Raw genomic sequence first — 20,025 nt, 5'->3', positions numbered from 1 at the left:
TTTGTTTTAAACCTGACAGACACTGTGAGTTGTTTGTTTTTCACACTGTTGGTCACTGTATGGTTCCACTCAGATTGACAGGCAGGTTGCATTTCTCCCTTTCTTTTAAATATTTTCACATTGAAATTAGATGCTCTCTAAAATCTCTTCCATTTCAAAAAGTCTGTGATTCTGACCCAACTAACACTCAACTTGAAATATCAGCCTTTTGTCTCCAAACATGGCACTTTTAGCAGGAATATCTCAGTATAAAATGGGCATATCTGCCCTACCTTTGAATTTCCAATTATTTTCCCAAACAGGCTTTGCATTTTGAAAGGTTTCATAACAACCAAGTGCCCAGGCCATTGTCACTGCAAATAAACTAACATGAAGTAGGTATATAGCTTGTAGGAATGTGTGTATAATTTATACTGATTTTAGTTAATAAGCAAATTGAACATTTCAAGCTTTTTAAACCTCTGAAAATGTTAAAGGCTACGAAAAGGAAATTGATATTGCTAATACATATAGCTCTCTAATTATGTTTTGTTTTTATTTTATTCCCTTTTTGTGGTTCTTGCTCAGGAAATTTTTTTACTTTTTTTTTTTAGTGAAGAAAGATTGCATTACTTTCTGTGATAAGACATTATTCTACAGAATGACTATGTCAGAAATACTAGCATATCTCAGGATTCATTTAAAATGGAAGGCATAGCAGAAAGGTTTCAGATGAGTGGAATATTCATTTTGTTTGGTAACTGAAATAATCTACAATTTGAAATATGCTTAACGTTTGCCTGTGGCATTCTTTTGTGCTGTTGCCATTTTTCAACACCCGATGTGATACATGCCTATTTACTCTTCCTTCTAATAGCACTTAATCCTCTCTGCTTCTTTCCTTAGAAAATGGAAGTTTGGGTTTATAAAAACTACAATTTTGCAAGGTGTAAGGGTTCTTGTTGGACACCAGAGGGCACTATGGAGTAAACAGAAACTTCCTGAGGAGAGGGAGGGCTTTTGGTAACTGGGCAAGCGTCCTGGCTTCTGCTTATTGGTGGTTATCTTGAATTATCAAAATACAGGACCCAAATCCCTGTTTCATTGAGAGACTCTGCAAGTATATACATAGAAGGGGAAAACAGGCAAATAGTAAAAATGGGATTTTCCATGTCCTTCAGACAGATAAATAGTTCTTTTTAGAAGAGGGCCAGTATCAAGATATCAATACTTTAAAAAAATTGATATATAATTCACATATCATAACACTCACCCGTTTAAAGTGTATAGTTCAGTGGCTTTTAATATATTCTCATGGTTGTACAACCATCACCACTATCTAAATCCAGAATATTTAATTACCCCCAAAAAGAACTCTATAGCCCACAGTGGTTATTTCCCATTCTCTCTCCTACCCAGTTCCTGACAAACACAAATCTACTTTCTGTAGCTATACATTTGCTTATTCTGGAAAGTTCATATAAATGGAATCCTACAATGTGTGGCCTTTTGTGTCTGATTTCTTTCACTTAGCATAATGTTTTCAAGTTTTGGCCATGTTGAAACACATATCAATACTTCATTTTTTTTAAAAGTTTCAGAATATTACAGGGGTATTGCCTTTGCATTGCCTGAGTCAGAGCTACAAGCATGCCTGTTCCCCAGACAGTGTACACTGCACCCATCTCAATATTTCATTTAAAAAAATGGCTGAGCAATATCCCATTGAATGAATATACCACATTTTGCCCATTCATCAGTTGATGGACATTTTTCCCCACTTTTTGACAGTTATGAATAATGCTTCTAGAAACATTTGTGTACAATTTTTTGTGTGAACATATGTTTTCATTTCTTTTGGGTATATATCTAAAAGTGGAATTGCTGGGTCCTATAGTCACTCTGCATTGAACTTCTGAGTTAACTGCTGAACTGTTTTCCATAGTGGCTGCACAATTTTGCATCTCCTCCAGCAATGCATGAGGGTTCCAGTTTCTCTACATTCTGGCCAACATTTGTTATTGTCCATCTTTTTGATTACAGCCATTTTAGTAGGTGTGAAGTGGCATTTCAATGTGATTTTGATTTGCATGTCTAAGAAATAGATTCCTTCAAACATTTAGGATTCAGGCATTTATTTCAAAACTGTAATTCAGCTTGCTGCATTGATCTAAACATATCATCTTTCTGTCCACTGGGTAGTTTGTTTAATTATAAAGAAATGAATTTTAGCAGTGTTTTTCTTCCTCCTTCTCTCTTTCCCTCCCTGCCTTCTTCTTGTATTCCTTTCTTATAACCAGGTGCTGACAAAGCTGCTTTCCTGATGGGCATTAACTCCTCTGAGTTGGCGAAGGGCTTGTTCCATCCTAGAATCAAAGTTGGTAATGAATATGTTACCAGAGGTCAAAATTTAGAACAGGTAAGATGATATTATAAGAGCATTATCATATTATGATCTTGTAATAATTGTATACATATTGCATGTTTTTCAACTACTGAGAATGTCTGTAATAAGAGCATTTATAAAAAAAGCAAAAAAGAGCTACCATGATGAGTATTCCAGATGACTTTACTTATGATGCACACCACAGTAAATGCTTTTGTGTTAAGAGGATGTCTAGCCTGAAATATACATTTTGACAGTTTTCCATTAGGAAACAAGTCTCTTTACAGATGCAGTCATATCCTTCACCTGTTATGATCAACATCTTTGTTGTCCAGCTAAAAAATTTTCAACGCTGTTGGTTCCTGACATGAATAAAATTGGTAAATTGGCATCCCTCACCTACTTGGCATATTGACTTCTTTAGTGTAACAGACACATGGCAATGCCTTAGTTGAGAAAAGGTTTCAGAACATATGCTGAAATTAATATTCAACGGGAGAGGGGTACGAGAACAGAAATGATAGATGGAAGGTCATGTAGGTTTTATTTAGCATCCAGTATATGTTATCATGATAGAATAACAAATTTTCTGAGGACTGCTGATCTTGAGGCTTTGCCTTAATGTAGTAATTGTCATCAGGGCTGCTGGGTAATGAGACCATCCAAGTATGCTAGTACCTTTCATCTGTAATGTGTATTAGTCAGTGTGAGGTAGGCTGGGCTGCAGTAATGCATACACGCTAAAGTCTCAGTGACAGCAAAATATTTATTTCTTACATCAAGTTCAATACAGAGTGTACAGCCTTCTTCCATTTTGTAGTACCATCTGAGACAAAGCTACTGCACAAGGGGAAAAGATAAATTTTGGAGAGAATATACCCACTTTTAACTGTTTAAGTCTAGAAGGGATATCACTTTCACTAATATTCCATTGGTGAGAATTAGTTAAATTATCCCCTTAGCTACAGGGTGCTGAGAAATGTACCTTTCAGGAAAGAGGAAAAGGTGTGGTGAAGAGATAGTCTTGTCTCCGTCACATATAATATGTATAAAGCACTCACAGGTATCATCTCCTTCCATTCTTACAACAATACTCAGAGGTAAGTAGGACAAGAATACAGAATTTTTGTTTTTCCAGTTGTGGAAACTGAGGGTAAGGGAATAAAAATAGCATTCCAACAAACATGTAGCTAGTATTCAGATGTTTTATTCTACATACATCCTTAATCTGAAAAAGAGACAAATATATAAATTTGTCTGCATTATTTACAGTCATTTTGACTGCAAATAACTCTGTTCCCTGGTATATTAAGTTATCTGATGTGTCTATGTTATTTAAATCACTTACATGACAAATCAAAATGAATTTTTACTTTAGCTTACTCTATAAACCAATAATTCTACTTCTACTATAATACTAAATATACTATATTAAAATAATCTGCTTACATTTTTGTCTTCCTTGGTAGCCTAACCTCCTGGAAGGCATGGGCTGTGTCTAATTCATCTTAGTATTCCCTGTGTCTAGCACAGTGCCCTGCAAGCAGTGGGTGCTCCACAAATGTTAAAATAGACTAAATTGAGCTGAGCTTGAATCATGATCAGCAGGACAAGTAATTGAGCTATTTCTTGGCAGTAGGGTTAGAGTTGTTTGGCAATTTCATGCTTTCTTAGACATTCACCACAACATGCACATATGACATACTGTGATTATAGAACAGGGTCTTTTTCTGTATAAAACTACTGATCCCAAGTAACTAGAATAATAGATTTTGAATGTTCCCAACACAAAGAAATGATAAATGTTTGCAGTAATGAACATGCTAATTACCCTGATTTGATCATTACATATTGTATACATGTATTGAAGTATCACGTTATACCCCATAAATATGTGTGATTATTATGTGCATACTAATTTTTAATTATTAAAAATTATAATAAAAGCAAAAAATAAAAATAAGTCCATAGAAGAACTAAAATCGAACCTTTGCCTTTTTAATATTATGTTCTAAGGGACTGAGTTACCACTCTAGCCTTTACTATAATAGAACCAGTGAAGCAAGCTAATATATTATTATTCAACATAAAAAAAAAAAACCCGAATTCTCCCTCTTGCTCTCTCCTGGAGACAGAGTAAGAAAGCACACTGTAAAGCTTTTCTTTTCTTAGGAATTTTACTGACTTTATAGAGACAATTGCCACTGCTAAGAATAGAGATGTGTATGCTCTGTTGATGACAATTGCAAAAGATAGGAAAAATTCTTGCAGTGCTAACACTTTATACAAAATTTAGTTCTAGCTCTAATGCTGACTTAACTCTGATACCTTGGTCAATTATCTTCATCTTTCTGAGCCCTCAGTGAAATGGTTTAACAACTTTCTGTTTTTAAATAGAGAGGTGATTGGCTTCTAAGATGGGACAACTCCTCATGGTTGGGAATGTCCTGCACTCTGTAGATGTTTGGCATTTCTGGTCCCCAGGTACTAATTGCCAGTAGCATTCTTATTCATTATGACAACCAAAAAAATGCCATCCGCATTTCTAAATGTGCTCCTCCTTTGGGGGAGGGTATCGTCCCAAGTTGTGAAACTCCATACATGATTATCAAGAACTAACATTCTTAAGGTCTAGTATTTTATGATTCCATAAAATACAGCTCTAACTATGTCTATTAAAAATAAGTCATTTCTCACGCTTGTAATCCTAGCACTCTGGGAGGCCGAGGTGGGCGGATTGCTCAAGGTCAGGAGTTAGAAACCAGCCTGAGCGAGACTCCATCTCTACTAAAAATAGAAAGAAATTAATTGGCTGACTAAAAATATATATACAAAAAATTAGCCAAGCATGGTGGCGCATGCCTTAGTCCAGCTACTCCAGAGGCTGAGGCAGTAGGATTGCTTGAGCCCAGGAGACTGAGGTTGCTGTGAGCTAGGCTGATGCAGTGGCACTCACTTTAGCCCAGGCAATAGAGTGAGACTCTGTCTAAAAAAAAAAATTAATAATGGTGACAAAACAATAATAATATCCACTGAGTACTTCCTAAATGTGCTGTGCTACATGCTTGTAAGGATTATCTCATTCAATCTACTAATGAGCCTACAAAATAGATCTTATTAATATTTCAATTTACAGCTAAAGACAGTGACCCTTAGAAAGATTAACCGCTCAACGTGGACCCTTAGAAAGATTAACCACTCAAGGTGACACAACTAAGTACTGGGGTGAGGATGAGGAAATGATAAAAATAAGGAGGGGCTGGGAAAGGGCGAACTAGCATTTATTGGATACTAAGTGCCAAACTTTGTGCTATGTAAGTTTATTACATCCTCTGTCTCACTGAACCTCTCACAGCCCCGAGATATGCATATTTTATTACTGTTACTTTGCAGATGAGAAAGGCAGGGATCAATGTGGTTCAACATTTGACTATTTGTTTCTTTTTTTGTTGTTTGGTTGTTTTTCTGCTGTTATTTTCTTTCATGTACTATTGCCCCCAAGTAATCAAAGGCTTCCATGAGGTTATTTTTAAAAGAGCTAAGAAATGGGTCTAATTAGCCCCTAAAAAGTGAAAGTATAGGTTTAGCTGCCTTATTCCGTCTTCATTGGACAGGAAATGATGAAAATGATTAATTAGCGACCAGTATATGAGTCCATTGGATTCATTAATTCCTTCAGCAAACATTGTACCACTTATTTCTCTCCCTCTGCCCGCATCTCCAGGCTTTCTTCCTGTGTTTCTTCACACTCCCCACACCTGACCAAAGAGGTTTCTCTCCCATCTGCACTTATCAAGTATTGAGGGAATTAAAAGGGGTGAGCAAGTTAGTCATGTTCTTTTTAAAGTTTCCAAGTGACTGCTGTAGACAGGGAGCGATTTCCTCAGTGTTACAGAGGATGAAAATCTTTCTTGATGCTTTATTTGTACGTGTGTGCTCTTGACGCTGATGATAAAAAACCGTGATGCCATCCGGCTTATGGATTACTGTGGAAATGAGTCAAGATAACTGATCAGAGAGTGGGTGACTCATAGCTAAATCACCAGCAGACACCAACTGGCTCCTGCTGCGTGCTCTCTCCTGGGATGAGAAGGATGGATGTGATAGGCCTATTTTAAATGTTAAGTGGTTGGAGCACATTCTGTTTCCAGGCTTGGAGAATGTCCAGCTGAAATTCACTCCTACTTGGAGTATGTCAGAAACCTGCTACTACAGCAGCGAGTTTGCATTATGGAAGCAGGATCCACATTTGTATGGCACCATCCAGGCACAAAGGTTGGAGCTCTCCCCAGTAGGTTACTTTAGATCCTCTGCCACGCCCCTCCAGGGAAGGGAAATGCAGCTTCGGTTTTAGAGTAGGAGAATCTGAGTCAGAATGATGCACCAAATGGCCATTCTTAGTCCAGGTTGTTGACAGCAACACTGGAAACTAATATAGGGTTGGAAGATGGGGCCAGAAAGATCCTTCAAAAACATTATTCAAATGAAGATCCTGCATCCAAGAGAGATTAGGTCACTTGCCAAAGGTTATACAATTTATTAGCAGCAACAGCGGTGGCAGAACACGGGCTAGGGATTACAGATTCCTGATCTTCTATACCAGTACTTTTAAAACTTTATTGTGCGTAGTGTTAAAAATTATTCTGACACTTGTTAAAATGGTAAAGAAGACTTTGTTCAGGACTACTGCAATAGGGGTATTGCGATAGGGGAAAGGCTTGGGGCTCAACTCTGAATACAACAAGGATGAATAGGGATTTATAGTTGAAGAGCAGAAGGACAGGATCAGAGGATGAAAAATTACTCAGAGAAGACATCAAGGCTGAGGGGATTCTTGCTAAAGACAGGCCAAGAACTTACATGTCAAAGGTGGGGAATTAGGAACTTAATCAGGTATCAAAGGTGGGGGATTCTCACTAAAGTGACTTACAGAATTCTTACTGCAACTAGGCTAGACAGGCTGAAGATAGGGCAGGTAAGGGCTAGGCAAGGACTCAAGGAGCCTGACTGAAGTCTAGTCAAGGACAGAGTCTTTGTCAATAAGAATTAGCTGGGGATTGTGTTAGAGTAAGATTCTGATTCAGCAGGTCTGGGGCTGGGCTGGAGCGTTTGCATCTTTAACAAGCTCCCAGGTGCTGCTGCTGCTGGTCTTCGGCCCACATTTAGAAATAGCAAAGCTTTAGAACACATCGCTACACCACACCCCAGGGTACTTAGTCCTTTAGAAATAGGAACATGATGTCTCCTAAGTTTTTGGTAGGGAGGCACCAGGCTAGCTTGTTCCTTTCCCCTACCCTTCTCCTTTCCTCCTTTTCCCCTCTTTTCCTTGCTTCTTTCTTCCTATTCTCTCATTGTATTCAGCAGAATGCTGGAACCACAGAAGGTCAATAAATACATCCTGACTTGACTAGAAGGTGGTTGCTAATAGAGAATGTCTGGGATTAAAATGAACACTGCTGTCAGATGAAGGAGTGTTTTCAATGTGATTTCTAGGTAATCAATGAGGTTGGTGCCTTGTCCAAGTCAATCTATGAGAGGATGTCTAAGTGGCTGGTGGCACGTATCAATAGGGCCCTGGATGCCAAGCTGTCAATGCAGTTCTTCATTGGCATTCATGACATCACTGGTTTTGAAATCCTTAACATGAGTATATTTAGTAAGAATAAAGTCAGTGCATGTTTACAAGAGATTAGGAAGTGTAGTGATTTGCACATGGGAAAATATAGTCAAAGCACGATGAGATTCTGTGCAAACCTTCAGGCTACCTTGGTTGGAAAAGAACTGTAATTAATAATAATAATTATTCTAATTCATAGTATTAAGCATTTCTTAGTTTCATAATTCAGCCTTATATAAAGGGGAATAGAGGCAAAGGAATCCTTTAGGATTTTGAATTGTAATAACATTAAGTGTTACTTTATTGTATAATCTTTAGTTTGTAGGTATAGCTGAAGGAAGCAAGAATTGAGCATTTGTTACTTGTTGGGTCTATTTACCATCCTATCATGGTGTTATGGTTTTCTCTTTACTGCACATTCTTGCAAGTGAACCTCAATTTTATCTCTTTTTCATGCCTATTTATATCTGTGAAGCATAATAGCCTTGAGCAACTTTGCATTAATTTTACCAATGAAAAATTACAACAATTCTTCAATTGGCACATGTTTATTTCGGAGCAAGAGGAATACGGGGAAGAAGGCAGTGACTGGGTGTCCATCGACTTTGGTCTGGATTTGCAAGCCTGCATCGATCTCATTGAGAAGGTGATCTATGTTTTTCGCCTTGTTCATTTTCATTTAAGGAGAGTTGTCCCTACTTGCCATGTTGATCCATGCCAGGAATCAGGCTCTGGCAGGAGATGGAAATGGGGGAGGAGAGCCCTGCACATTTTGCCTTAATGGTCTTTGTGTGCAGCACCCGTGGCATCCTAACTCAACTCTCCCGACAGCTGCCCTGCTCCATCATCTCGAACGCAGACTTTTGCTACACATTTGCTGCTTATGCATGGCCTCCACTGTTAATGCGTGAGGAAACTTGTCAAGATTAAAAATGGTCATGCTCTTGACTGGAAAAACACAGAGCTGAAAATATGAGCACTGTAGGGGCTGGCTGATTAACATGAGGTGAATGAGTAGACCCAGAGCAGCTTAACGAAATTTGGCAAATTAGCATGCAAACAAACAACTGCCATCAATCCTCAAGGCCACTACCTTGCAGGGTGTAGTTTGTTCATTTAATTGGACAAGTACCAGTTAGTTTAAGTAATTTATGACAATACTTCATGGCTTATTAGTAAATTAGCTGCAGTGTACGGTTTCTAAATTCAGTGATGTTCCCGTATTCTGAAAACCTTCCACGTGTTCTGGGAAAGATTAACAGGGTTTGTTGGGGGGAATTCTGTGTGGTCTTTTCTGTGGCTTTGTCCATGGGGGCAAGCAGGGCAGCACGTTAGCAGTTACATGCCCCTTGTGTCTTGTCGTAGTAGGGGACTGCAGTGAATCTTTTTATTTGAAGACAGAGTCTCACTTTGTTGACCAGGCTAGAGTGAGTGCCGTGGTGTCAGCCTAGCTCACAGCAACCTCAAACTCCTGGGCTCAAGCGATCCTATTGCCTCAGCCTCCCGAGCAGCTGGGACTATAGGCATGCGCCACCATGCCCGGTTAATTTTTTGTATATATATTTTTAGTTGGCCAATTAATTTCTTTCTATTTTTGGTAGAGACTGGGTCAGTCAGGCTGGTTTTGAACTCCTGACCTTGAGCGATCCACCAACTTCGGCCTCCCAGAGTACTAGGATTACAGGTGTGAGCCCCAGCGCCTGCAGTGAATCTTGAAGACAGGCTTGGGCAGGCTGAAGCCTTTAACTTTCTGAAAGCTCTGTAGCTATGCTGTTGCATTTGATTCTCAACAATCCTGTTAGAAAGGAGCTAGGGTGACTGACCTCTCACTGTTGTTTGCAGGCCTCAGATTTTATCAATCAATGTCCTATCGATTTTATTTATTACGCTTTAGATGAAACTAAATCTTCCTTGAAAATAACTATTATTCCTAACAGGAGTGGATATCACACTGATTTTATTTATTTTATGACGAGAACATTCCTAGGGTGATTAAAAAAATCAACTTTGAGCTGATTAAAAATAATGATAGAGAGAAACCCACTGTGATCTGGTAAATGTTTTCTGGCATTATAAAAGCTGTAGTTTTCTGATTAGAAATGAAACATAAGAACTGGAGGTCCTCGGAGGGACAGATAGCTTCTGGCAATTGTCACCTGTAATATCTGGTCACTTTGATGATACCAAGATACTGTTTTCAGGCAGGAAGGTGGGACATAGACATTATTAAGTTCCTGATGTCTGTGAATGTTACTGATTTTTAGTTGATCTGAAGCCTGTTGTCTCATTTATGTCAGTCCCAGTTATTCCAAATAGCACATTAGCAACATGGATGTAATTTCCTGTTGTATTTTCTACTGATATGATAAAATGAGAAAAAAAAAATACTGACCAGATGATAAAAAGAAAAAAATAAGTCTCTTGTTATTCTCTGAAGGATTTCAAAGGAACTCAGGTCAGGCAAATAAAGAATATCAAAACCTTCCTTGAAAAGATTCTGTATTTTGAAAAGACCCATTATAGTGAATCAGGCTTTCTGAAGAAAATTTGTAGCAAATATTAGTGATCAAACCCACTCCTTGAAATAGAATGAATCATGGGAAGTTTTTAAAATTTGAAAGAACTGAAATATATCAATATGTACAAAATGTTTTTTAATATGCGTCTCTGTGTGTGTATAAGGAAAAAAGATTTTCATACATAAAGGTTTTAAATTTTAAAGTTTATAAAAAGTTTATATCAAACTGAAATAAAAATGTATTTTAACACCAACTTTAATTGTTAATTTGGTCTTCGAGCTCACAGTGACCTCCTTCCATATATATGCTGCGAACAAATCTATTATAGGATTAGCTCACACTTATTTCATTACTTGAAATATTCTAGTTTGTTTAGCACTTGAGCATCAATAATTTATATATTAAACTATTATTATATGATTGCATATTTACAATTATACATAAGACACTGGTAAAGAGATCATCTCTACAATTTCTTAACAAACATATCCTAAATTATATATTTAAAAACTTGTTGTTCTTTCAGTATAGTCACATTGGAAGACTACTTTCCTTCCAATAATTCAGCTCTTTTGGAAAGTTTCTTACAGGATCCATAATATGATCAGGTTTTAGAATTTTACTAGGCTCAAGATAATATTTGCTTCCAAACTTATCTTACTAGTTTTTAGTCCAAATTGTATTACCTAGCTTGGTCACATTATTTGCTTTATGTGCCTGACTTGGACTGAATAACTTTTGGTTATTTCTAGACAATCATATACCATCAGACAACAGGAATTTTCCTCACGTCAGTAGTCAATGGTATCAGGTATACCAAAGAAAGTCCTAAACATTCTTTTAAATACTGGCAGAATTTTGGCATTATATATGTGTTTTTGCCTCCCAATGGGAGCTCTTTGGATATGCTAATTCTTATGTTTTTAGTATAAAATGAATCATATTACTATCTGGTTATATCTTATATGCCCATCAATATTTGTTTGAACACATAACTTCATGCTTTTTTTGTTGGCAACTCTTACTTTGTGTCTGGTAACCACAGCAAAGCAGCCAAGTTCCCAGCATTCAAACCTGTATGTCTCAATGTTCACCTGTCAATTAATTAACTTAGCAGAAATTTGCCGAGGGCCTACACTTTAGTCGCCTTGGCACCTACTATGCGAAGGATCATGAGGAATGCAGACTCCAGAAGGCATCATCTGGCAATTAAGGAACTTTTACTATAATTGGAAAGGTGTCCTGTCTTGAAATTAACTTTTATTATTTTGTTGTTTTTGTGGTTAATCAAGTAAATCTGTTTAGCAACTGCTTATTTTTGTCACTTCCTCTTCACCCCATTGCTGACTGAGGGAATCTTGCCCTAGGGTTATGGGGTGGCTGAACATATGACATCCAACACTGGACAGATGAAACCAGCATCTTGTTAGTCACTTATGCTCCCAGCCCGTCGGGGGAGACACCCCATGTCATGCAGGGCCACAAGGGGGTTGCATTGTGAATAGAGTGAACAAGCGGGAGCTGTGGGAGGCAGGCTTTGTAGTGACAGTAGAGCGAGGTGACCCTAGGGTCCCACAGGAGGATGTGGTAGGCTTGTTTGAATAATTTCATGGGCTGGCAGGGAACTGAAGCCCATTACTCAGGGATAAACAGACACTGGGCCTGGTCCCTGTCAGAGGGAGGGCTGTTTGGCTAGGGCGCTTAACCCATGGAAGCACAATGGGAGGGGAACTTGTAATTAGGTAATTTGAGCCCCTCCTGATTTTTCTCAGATATCACAACACACATAATGTTGGGCCGTAAGTTTAGGCTTCATACCACATTACTGTGTGTAAGACTTTGCATCGAATGCCGTAGAAAATGTAAGCATTTGTTATAAATAGCTCTTGCCTTTAGGAAGTATGCAGTCAAGTAAAGGATTTGTAAGTCTAATAAAGGTAAAAATGCATTTAAAAATCATTATGTGCAGTATAAATTCAATAAAAGGCACAAAGGCCCAAGAGGTCAGAAGAACAGAAGTTATCTCTGTAGGAATCTAGAAAGGGCTGGCATTGAGGAGGGGTAAAATTTCAGCTAAATCTTAGGGAACGGATATAATTTCAGCAGGTGAAGATAGATAGAAGGTGGGAGGACAGGTAAGAGCAAAGGCATAGGAACAAGAAAGCAAAGGACATGTCCTGACATGTTGGTCTAGTTGGAGATAGAATACATAGAAAGAGGTGCCTAGAAGGAAAAAAAGGGTCAAATCATGAAGGGATTTTAATTAATTTGTGCCTTATTTTAATGTGGTAGGGAGCCACAGAGGGTTCTGAGCTGGGCAGTGGAGTAGTGCTCAGAGCTGCTGGTGTTTAAGCTGGTGGGTTTATGTATAACATTGGGGGTGGGAGGAAAGGCATCCAGGTGAGAAATAAAGAGGCCCTGACCCAGGACAGCAGAAATGGAAGTAGTAAGAAAGTGACAGATATAAAAGAGAGGAAAGTAGAATTGATAATATTTGAAGAGGGAGTGGTCAGAGCACTAATGTTTTGAGCCAGGGCAACTGACTCAAAGTATCTACTGTGCAATATAGGACAATTGATGCTAGGAGAAAGGACATAATTACTCTTTTTTCTGACCTATTTCAAAATTAATTTGCTGGACTGTCCTATATATATTAGAAGCTTTACAGCTCCTGAGCACTCAGGAAATGGAGAAGACCCTGAAGAAACTGTGTTTTTCCTTCATCAGTGGTTTAATTGTTACCTTTTGAGCTATGATTTGCTTTACATAAAATTTCCATTCATCCCAAAGTGGAAGTTAGCGTCATTGGAGACCAAGGGAAATGAGGACCTCGTGTGTCAGAGATAGCTCTACTTGAGGTGGGAACTGCCACTCCTGGAGCTTTGCCACAACCCTCTTGCTAAAAGGCACCATCCAAGGGGTTGCTTACGTTTCTAAATGATTCATTCCTGTTTTCACTGAGGATTGGCTGTTGGCACGGGAGGAAAATAACCCTGTACAAGATGGGATTCCATGCCTCCAAGAGCTTGTGCCAGTGGATAAACTGTTTACTTTATCAGATTCCCTGCCCCCCTTCCCTTCTCTGTTCCCCTCTTCCTTCCCTCCTCCTCCTCATTTCTCTCTTTGCCAAGGACTCACAAAGTCAGTGTTGTCAGGAGCAAGACAGACATTGGTTTCACTTAGAATACTTTGTCCTCACTTAGAATACTTCACATCCTCACTCTGTATTATTTCCCACCTAGGTGCTTGGGATGAAGGAAGGTACCCAGAATACTGCAGTGTTAGAGTTTTTGGTGGGCCAGGTGCAGTGGCTCATGCCTGTAATCCCAGCACTTTGAGAGGTTGAGGCAGGAGGATCGCTTGAGCTCAGGAATGCAAGGTTATAGTGAGCTATGAATGGGCTACTGCACTCCAGCCTCGCTGACAGAATGAGACCTTGTCTCTTAAAAAAAAAAGAAGTGATTGGTGGAATGTTGTTAAATATACTTTCTATAAAATATAGGTCTATGAGAATATACAAAAGAGAGGAAATTATAGTGCATATATTGGAGAGAGAGACTTAGGTGGCTCGGAAGCATGATCTTTAAATATCTAACGAGCCACTACATGGAAAAAGCATCAGATTCATTTGTGTGGCTCTAGTAGAAGAGTTTAGAATAAGGATTCTAAATGGCAAGCAAATTTTGTCACCCATCCAGAGCCTTGACTCAGAGTTGGTGTTTTCTTTCTTCATGGAAATATTCAAGTGTAAGCTAACTAGCCTTTTAGAAGGAAATTATAAGGGGAATTCAAGGATTTATCAGGTGGGTTGGACCAAACCTTTAATATCTCTTCCAAACCTGAGGTCTGTCGTTGTTAGGTACAAAGGGTTGATAGAAAATCATGAAATCTGTTTTGTTGGGGCGAGTGGTCACGTTCTACCTTGTTTGTTCTATCTTGGAATTCTCACAGCATTGTATCTGTACCTCTGTTTTGTAGTCTATATATTATGTGCACATCTTCTTGGCTGCATACTCTGGAACCAGAACCCATGTCTGATTCATCCTGGTACAACCCAAAGTGTCTGGTACAGTGATTTGCTCATAAAAAATCATAGAAACACTTCAAAAGTATTTGCGGAGTAGATAATTGAACCTATAAATACACAGATACATACGCACACGTAAGAATCCTTGGCTTCCCCTGCCTCTAAAACCTGTTTTCCCCTGTGTGTAAATATATGCATGTTTATGTCGGTTTATGGCAGCATCTATTACCTAGCTGCTCAGGCCAAGAACGTTTCTAATGGCTTCTCACAAGCCCCAACACCATCACTAGCCTAGACCAGCAAACTATGGCTGTGTGGACTGAATGCAGCCTGCAGCCTGTTTTTGTAAATAAAGTTTTACCATAACATTGCCACACTCATTTTGTTTACATGTTGTTAACTGCTACTTTCAGTGCTACAATGGCTAAGGTGATGGCCAATGTGTGACAGAGACTGTAGGATCCTTTAGAGAGAAAGTTTGCTTAAGGAGGTTATAAGGTTTTCTGTCACATACTTGTTTGTTTTTACAACCCTCTAAGAATGTAAAACCATTCCTTAGCTCACTGGCTTTCCAAAACAGACTGCAGGCAGGATTGGGCCCACGAACTCTACTTTGCCCACCCCATTCTAAAGCAATGATAGCTTTCAGGCATAAATCAAATCACATCACTTCATGTTGAAAATCTCCAAGTGTAATCTCTCATTATACTTAAAATGAATTCCATATCTTACCACAGCCTATACAGCCCTTGGTGTCCAGCTGCTGCTTACCTCCCTGACATCTTACCACGTGCTCCGTCCAGCTAGCTTTGCTGTGTCCACACTGGCCTCTGTGTGCTAAGGGTGCTCCTTCCTCAGTGCTTTTGCACGCTTCATTTTTCTGCCCGGAATACTTGTACACTGATCTTCTCAGGTTGCTCTCATTCAGGTCAGAGGGATCTTACCTGATTACCCTGTCTAAAATAGCTCCCCTCCAGCACCCCCCGCCACTGTCTCTTTACTTTGCATGATTTCTTCAGAGCACTTATATGAAACTAAGTTATTTATTTTTTATAGTTATTTCTTTGTTTGCTTGCCTATTGTCTGTCTGCTCCACTAGAATGTACGTGCCTGGAGGACAGGCACTTTGTTATTTTCCCCCCGACTGTGTGTCACGTATCTGAAGAGACAGGCACTTTGTGTACATGGCTCCAGGCTGCATCACCTACCGGCTGTATTTAATACAGATACTGGTATCAGTATTAAATAGTAGATATTTAACAAATATCTGTTGAATGAATGGTAGGCTAGTTATATGCAGTGAATATCCTTCCCTTTGTCACCTATTTAGGTTCCTGGGAAAGAATTTATTCTGACCCTGTACTGAAAGTGCTGTTTCCTAGTGTGTTTTTTTTAATCTGCTGCTTATATGCCTCTCCATAGCAAATGGGCATCCTTTCCATCCTTGAAGAGGAAGGTATGTTTCCAAAGGCTCCAGACGTGACTTTTAAGACCAAACTCTTTGCCAACCATTTTGGAAAGTCGGTTTATCTCCAGAAGCCCAAGCTGGATAAGAAGACAGATGAAGCTCATTTTGAACTTGTCCATTATGCAGGAGTGGTAAGTTAGCCTCTGGAACCTTAGCCCTATATTTTCCTGGCTTTATTTCCAATACCCTCAACCAAAGTCCTTAGACAATATTTAAACAAAATTTAGATTAAATGAAGAGAAGAACAGAATACATCTCAGTACCAGAAAAAATAAAATACATGCAGTGTAGCCTTTTAGCACTCAGGAAATAAAATGCCCATGCCACAATACCACTCCATGTGCACACAGGTCAAAAATTTCAAGATGGACTCTGTCACCCCGACTCAAAGCAAAACAGCTTCAGAAAGGCATGGACACCATCAAAGTCAGGGGCTTTTCCCTTATTTGTCCTTCCTTTTAACTTAACATTGTGTGATTGAATCATTTCAATTGATCTTTTTATTGAAGATTTTTTTTTATTCTCCCATAAAGAAATAGTCAATGTGAAGTAATGGTCTCCAAACTATGGCCAACAAAGGTTTCTAATGACCCTCACTACCTCTCCTCATTTCCCCGCTGGTGTGAGTGCCCCTTTCTTCTGCTTTTCTGCCTCTGGCCAGTGATTCTGGGTGGAACAAAAAGAGAATTGATAAAGGATAAAATAATACTTCAACCTAAAAATGGCCCACCAACTGTACTCACAGATATGCTTATAGTTCTCTTTTTTGATATCTTGTCATATTAATTATGATACTTATAGCAAAATACCATTGTAATTCCTAACATTTTTTTCTTTTAATTTTTATTTTTAATTATTATGGCTACATAATAGTTGTATATGTTAACAGGATACATGTGATGTTTTGATACAGGCACACAATGTGTAATGATCAAATCTGGGCAATTGGGGTAGCCATCACCTCAAGTATGTATGCTTTGTGTTAAGAACATTCCAATTCCACTTTTAGTTATTTTAAAATGTACATTAAATTATTGTTAACCATAGTCACCCTCTTTTGAGTGCTTACTGTGTTTCGGGGACAGTTGGGTTATTTCATCTATTCTTGCCCATAGAAGGACTGCTGATGTGAGTTGTTTCTACTGGAAACACCATTTAATCCTTCCTTCCTCTCCACCTCTCTCTCCCACTTCTTCCCTACTCTCTTTCGCTCTCCACTCTCCTTTTCCTGTCTCTCCCTTTCTTTTGGAGAGTGTAAATGGTAAAGCTTGAGAATCTCTTTGGGCTGCACAATGGACTTTTAAAGTATTATTCAGTACTGTTATGTGAAACTGATTCAAAGTTAAAGGACCCACGTAATCTGTGATTTTTTAAAGTAATGAACAATTTGCTATGTAAATTTATGCATTTTTCCCTTTGTTACCTGAAATGCATGTCTTTCTAAAGGTACCTTATAACATCACTAGTTGGCTTGAAAAGAACAAAGACCTCCTTAATGAGACAGTGGTGGCTGTATTTTCAGAAGTCTTCCAACAGACTCCTGGCAAGCCTTTTTGAAAATTATATCTGTACCGACAGTGGTGAGTCACATAATCTTCCTTGATTTTTCAGCCTCAGAATGGAACCCGTGGCTGCCTCAGCTTTTACAAAAATCCTTGCTTCCTTACTGTGATATGTTCTGCTCCCTGTGGTCTGAGTCGTCCCCTCCTTTTAGGCTTTCTGTTCTCAGGCTGGTTCTTCAGGGAAATGGTACTAGTGCCCTAAGATAGATATATTTCAAGGAGTCTGTTTCTGGCCTGTTTTATCTTCTACTCGACCTAGCTGCAAAGGGAGAACAAAAAAATCATGTTTCAATGAATGATTTGGGGGCAATAGTAAGCCCCAAATATATACATATATTCAATCGTAGCCTTTAGCATGTAGCAAATGCCAGTTCAGAAGGCATTCAATAAGTATTTATTTACCAATTGAGACTAATCTTGTTTAGTAGTTTGTAATTTACAAGGCACTTTTAGATACACACACACACACACACACACACACATATATATACTTTCCCCAAATACATATTTATATATATATATTTTACCCAAATATCTTGGACTTCTCTTTCACAGTGCTCTGTGCACTTGGGGTTATTAGAAGCTTCATGAAGACAGGGATTATGTCTGACTTGTTCAACTGTAGCCTCTAGCATGTAGCAAATGCCAGTTCAGAAGGCATTCCATAAGTACTTATTTACCAATTGACAACTAATCTTGTTTAGTAGTTTGTGATTTACAAGGCACTTTTAGATACATTATCTTACTCAATTTTGCCATGACCTTTTCAGGTATGTCTTCTGTTAAGTAGCATCCTCAGTTTTACAAATCTAAATGGCACAGCTAGGTAGGAAGCAGGACTTCTGTTTCCTAGTCTAATGCCTAGTGCACTCTTAGGGTCTCCCCCAAACAAACAAACAGAATAGAAAGATGGACAGGCTACATACATTTAGGATACAATGCAAACTTCCGCACCATCGTATGATGAATTTGAAGACTCTGAGCCAAGTTGCTAACACTAACCTCACAGCTGAACTTCCACCAACTACAGACGGAAGCGCTCCATGATTTACAGCAAAAGTTACTGATTGGCAGCCCCTGAGCAGAACATAGCCTTCAAACATATTTTGTTTGGTCCACATAGGTTAAACAATCAGGAGATTTCACGTGTACATGTGGATTTCTCTTTTGTTTTGAATAATGGAAATGCTAGGAAAATAGAAAATCTGGTCTGCCTGGATTCAGATTCCTCCACAGCAACAGTGGGGCAGAGTACACGAGCTGTTCTTTAAATGTGGGGTGTATTCTCACTTCCCAACATTCTCACTCTTCTCCTAGCTTACACCCAGACTCATGTTCACTCCTGGCTCGTCTTGGGCTGATTTTGGACTCCTGATTGACACGGTCAGGGAGTAGAGAGGTAATTTAGCATTTCCTGGCTTTATTAGTGCATTATGACATAATTCAGGACTGTGTCTGAAACTCTCTGGGCCTGCCTCAAGAGGAGGTTGAGAAATGGAAGCTATTGTGTGGACCCGGCTAATCTTCAGGCAGTGCATTTGCCTGATTCTAATAGCTTCTAAAGTACCTCTGAGAAGCCTGTTAGATGGTAGCCACATGAGCTTATGGCTCCCAGTTGAGTAATTCTCTGATCATAAGAGATCAGAGAGTGGTTTGGACAGACAATTAGAGAAGAAATCATCTTCTAACTCTTCAGGGTGTGTGCTGTGTTCTTTGGAACTAGAAGAGAAGAATTGTCCAGAATTTTTTTTTTTTAATAATTCTTTAAGCACTCCATGAAAATACTTGTCTCCAAGTTTCTGACCCATCCAAACATTTAATCACTTATAATAACCATACTTTTTTACTGAGGAATCCAAATACTTTAAACCAGAGTTATAATTCTTTTTTTTTTTTATTTCGGCATATTATGGGGGTACAGATTTTAAGGTTTCAATAAATGCCCTTTTCCCCCTCCCCCCACAAGTCTGAGTTTCCAGCATGACCATCCCCCAGATGGTCTTTTTAAAAAACTTAATGAAATATAGTATTATTCCCTTTTCATGGAGGGAGAAATTGAAGTACAAAGAGGTCAAGTAAGTCACTTAGAGACCTAGGGCATATCAAAAGGACATTAGTGATTAAACTTCGTGATATCTGCCATCTCACATTGCTACTCAAGCCCAGAGAATATTTTATTGGTTTTCCATATTTATAGCTAACTGATTTTCTCCAGGTCACCTATGGATTTTGTTGGTGCAGCTGTTGTATATCTTAATGATTTAGACTTTGCAAATGTTTGTAAAACAGTTTAGCATAGGTTCTTTTGCTTCAGGAAAATGGAAATTATTTATTTTTATAAATCATAAAAATTATACATACACTAATGTTGACAAAACACAGACAATATGGAAAAACTAAAAAGAAGTACATAAAAATTACCTATAATCTCACATAGAGAGATAACAACTGCTAACATTTTGGAATA

General features: G+C 38.6%; 1 protein-coding gene across 1 annotated transcript in view; it reads left to right on the top strand.

The window, feature by feature from the left end:
- Positions 1-20,025, top strand: part of MYH15 (myosin heavy chain 15) — a 173,324-nt gene that overhangs the window by 60,651 nt on the left and 92,648 nt on the right. The window contains 6 exon segments of the mRNA XM_012777219.2: positions 2,280-2,398; positions 7,859-8,032; positions 8,458-8,628; positions 15,951-16,127; positions 17,443-17,511; positions 17,513-17,576. Of these exon segments, the coding sequence (XP_012632673.2) occupies positions 2,280-2,398; positions 7,859-8,032; positions 8,458-8,628; positions 15,951-16,127; positions 17,443-17,511; positions 17,513-17,576 (774 nt within the window).

This window comes from Microcebus murinus, chromosome 1, assembly GCF_040939455.1.
Source record: "Microcebus murinus isolate Inina chromosome 1, M.murinus_Inina_mat1.0, whole genome shotgun sequence".
NCBI lineage: Eukaryota > Metazoa > Chordata > Mammalia > Primates > Cheirogaleidae > Microcebus > Microcebus murinus.
Note: the sequence above shows the minus strand (reverse complement) of the source record. Positions and strands in the feature narration are given on the sequence as shown.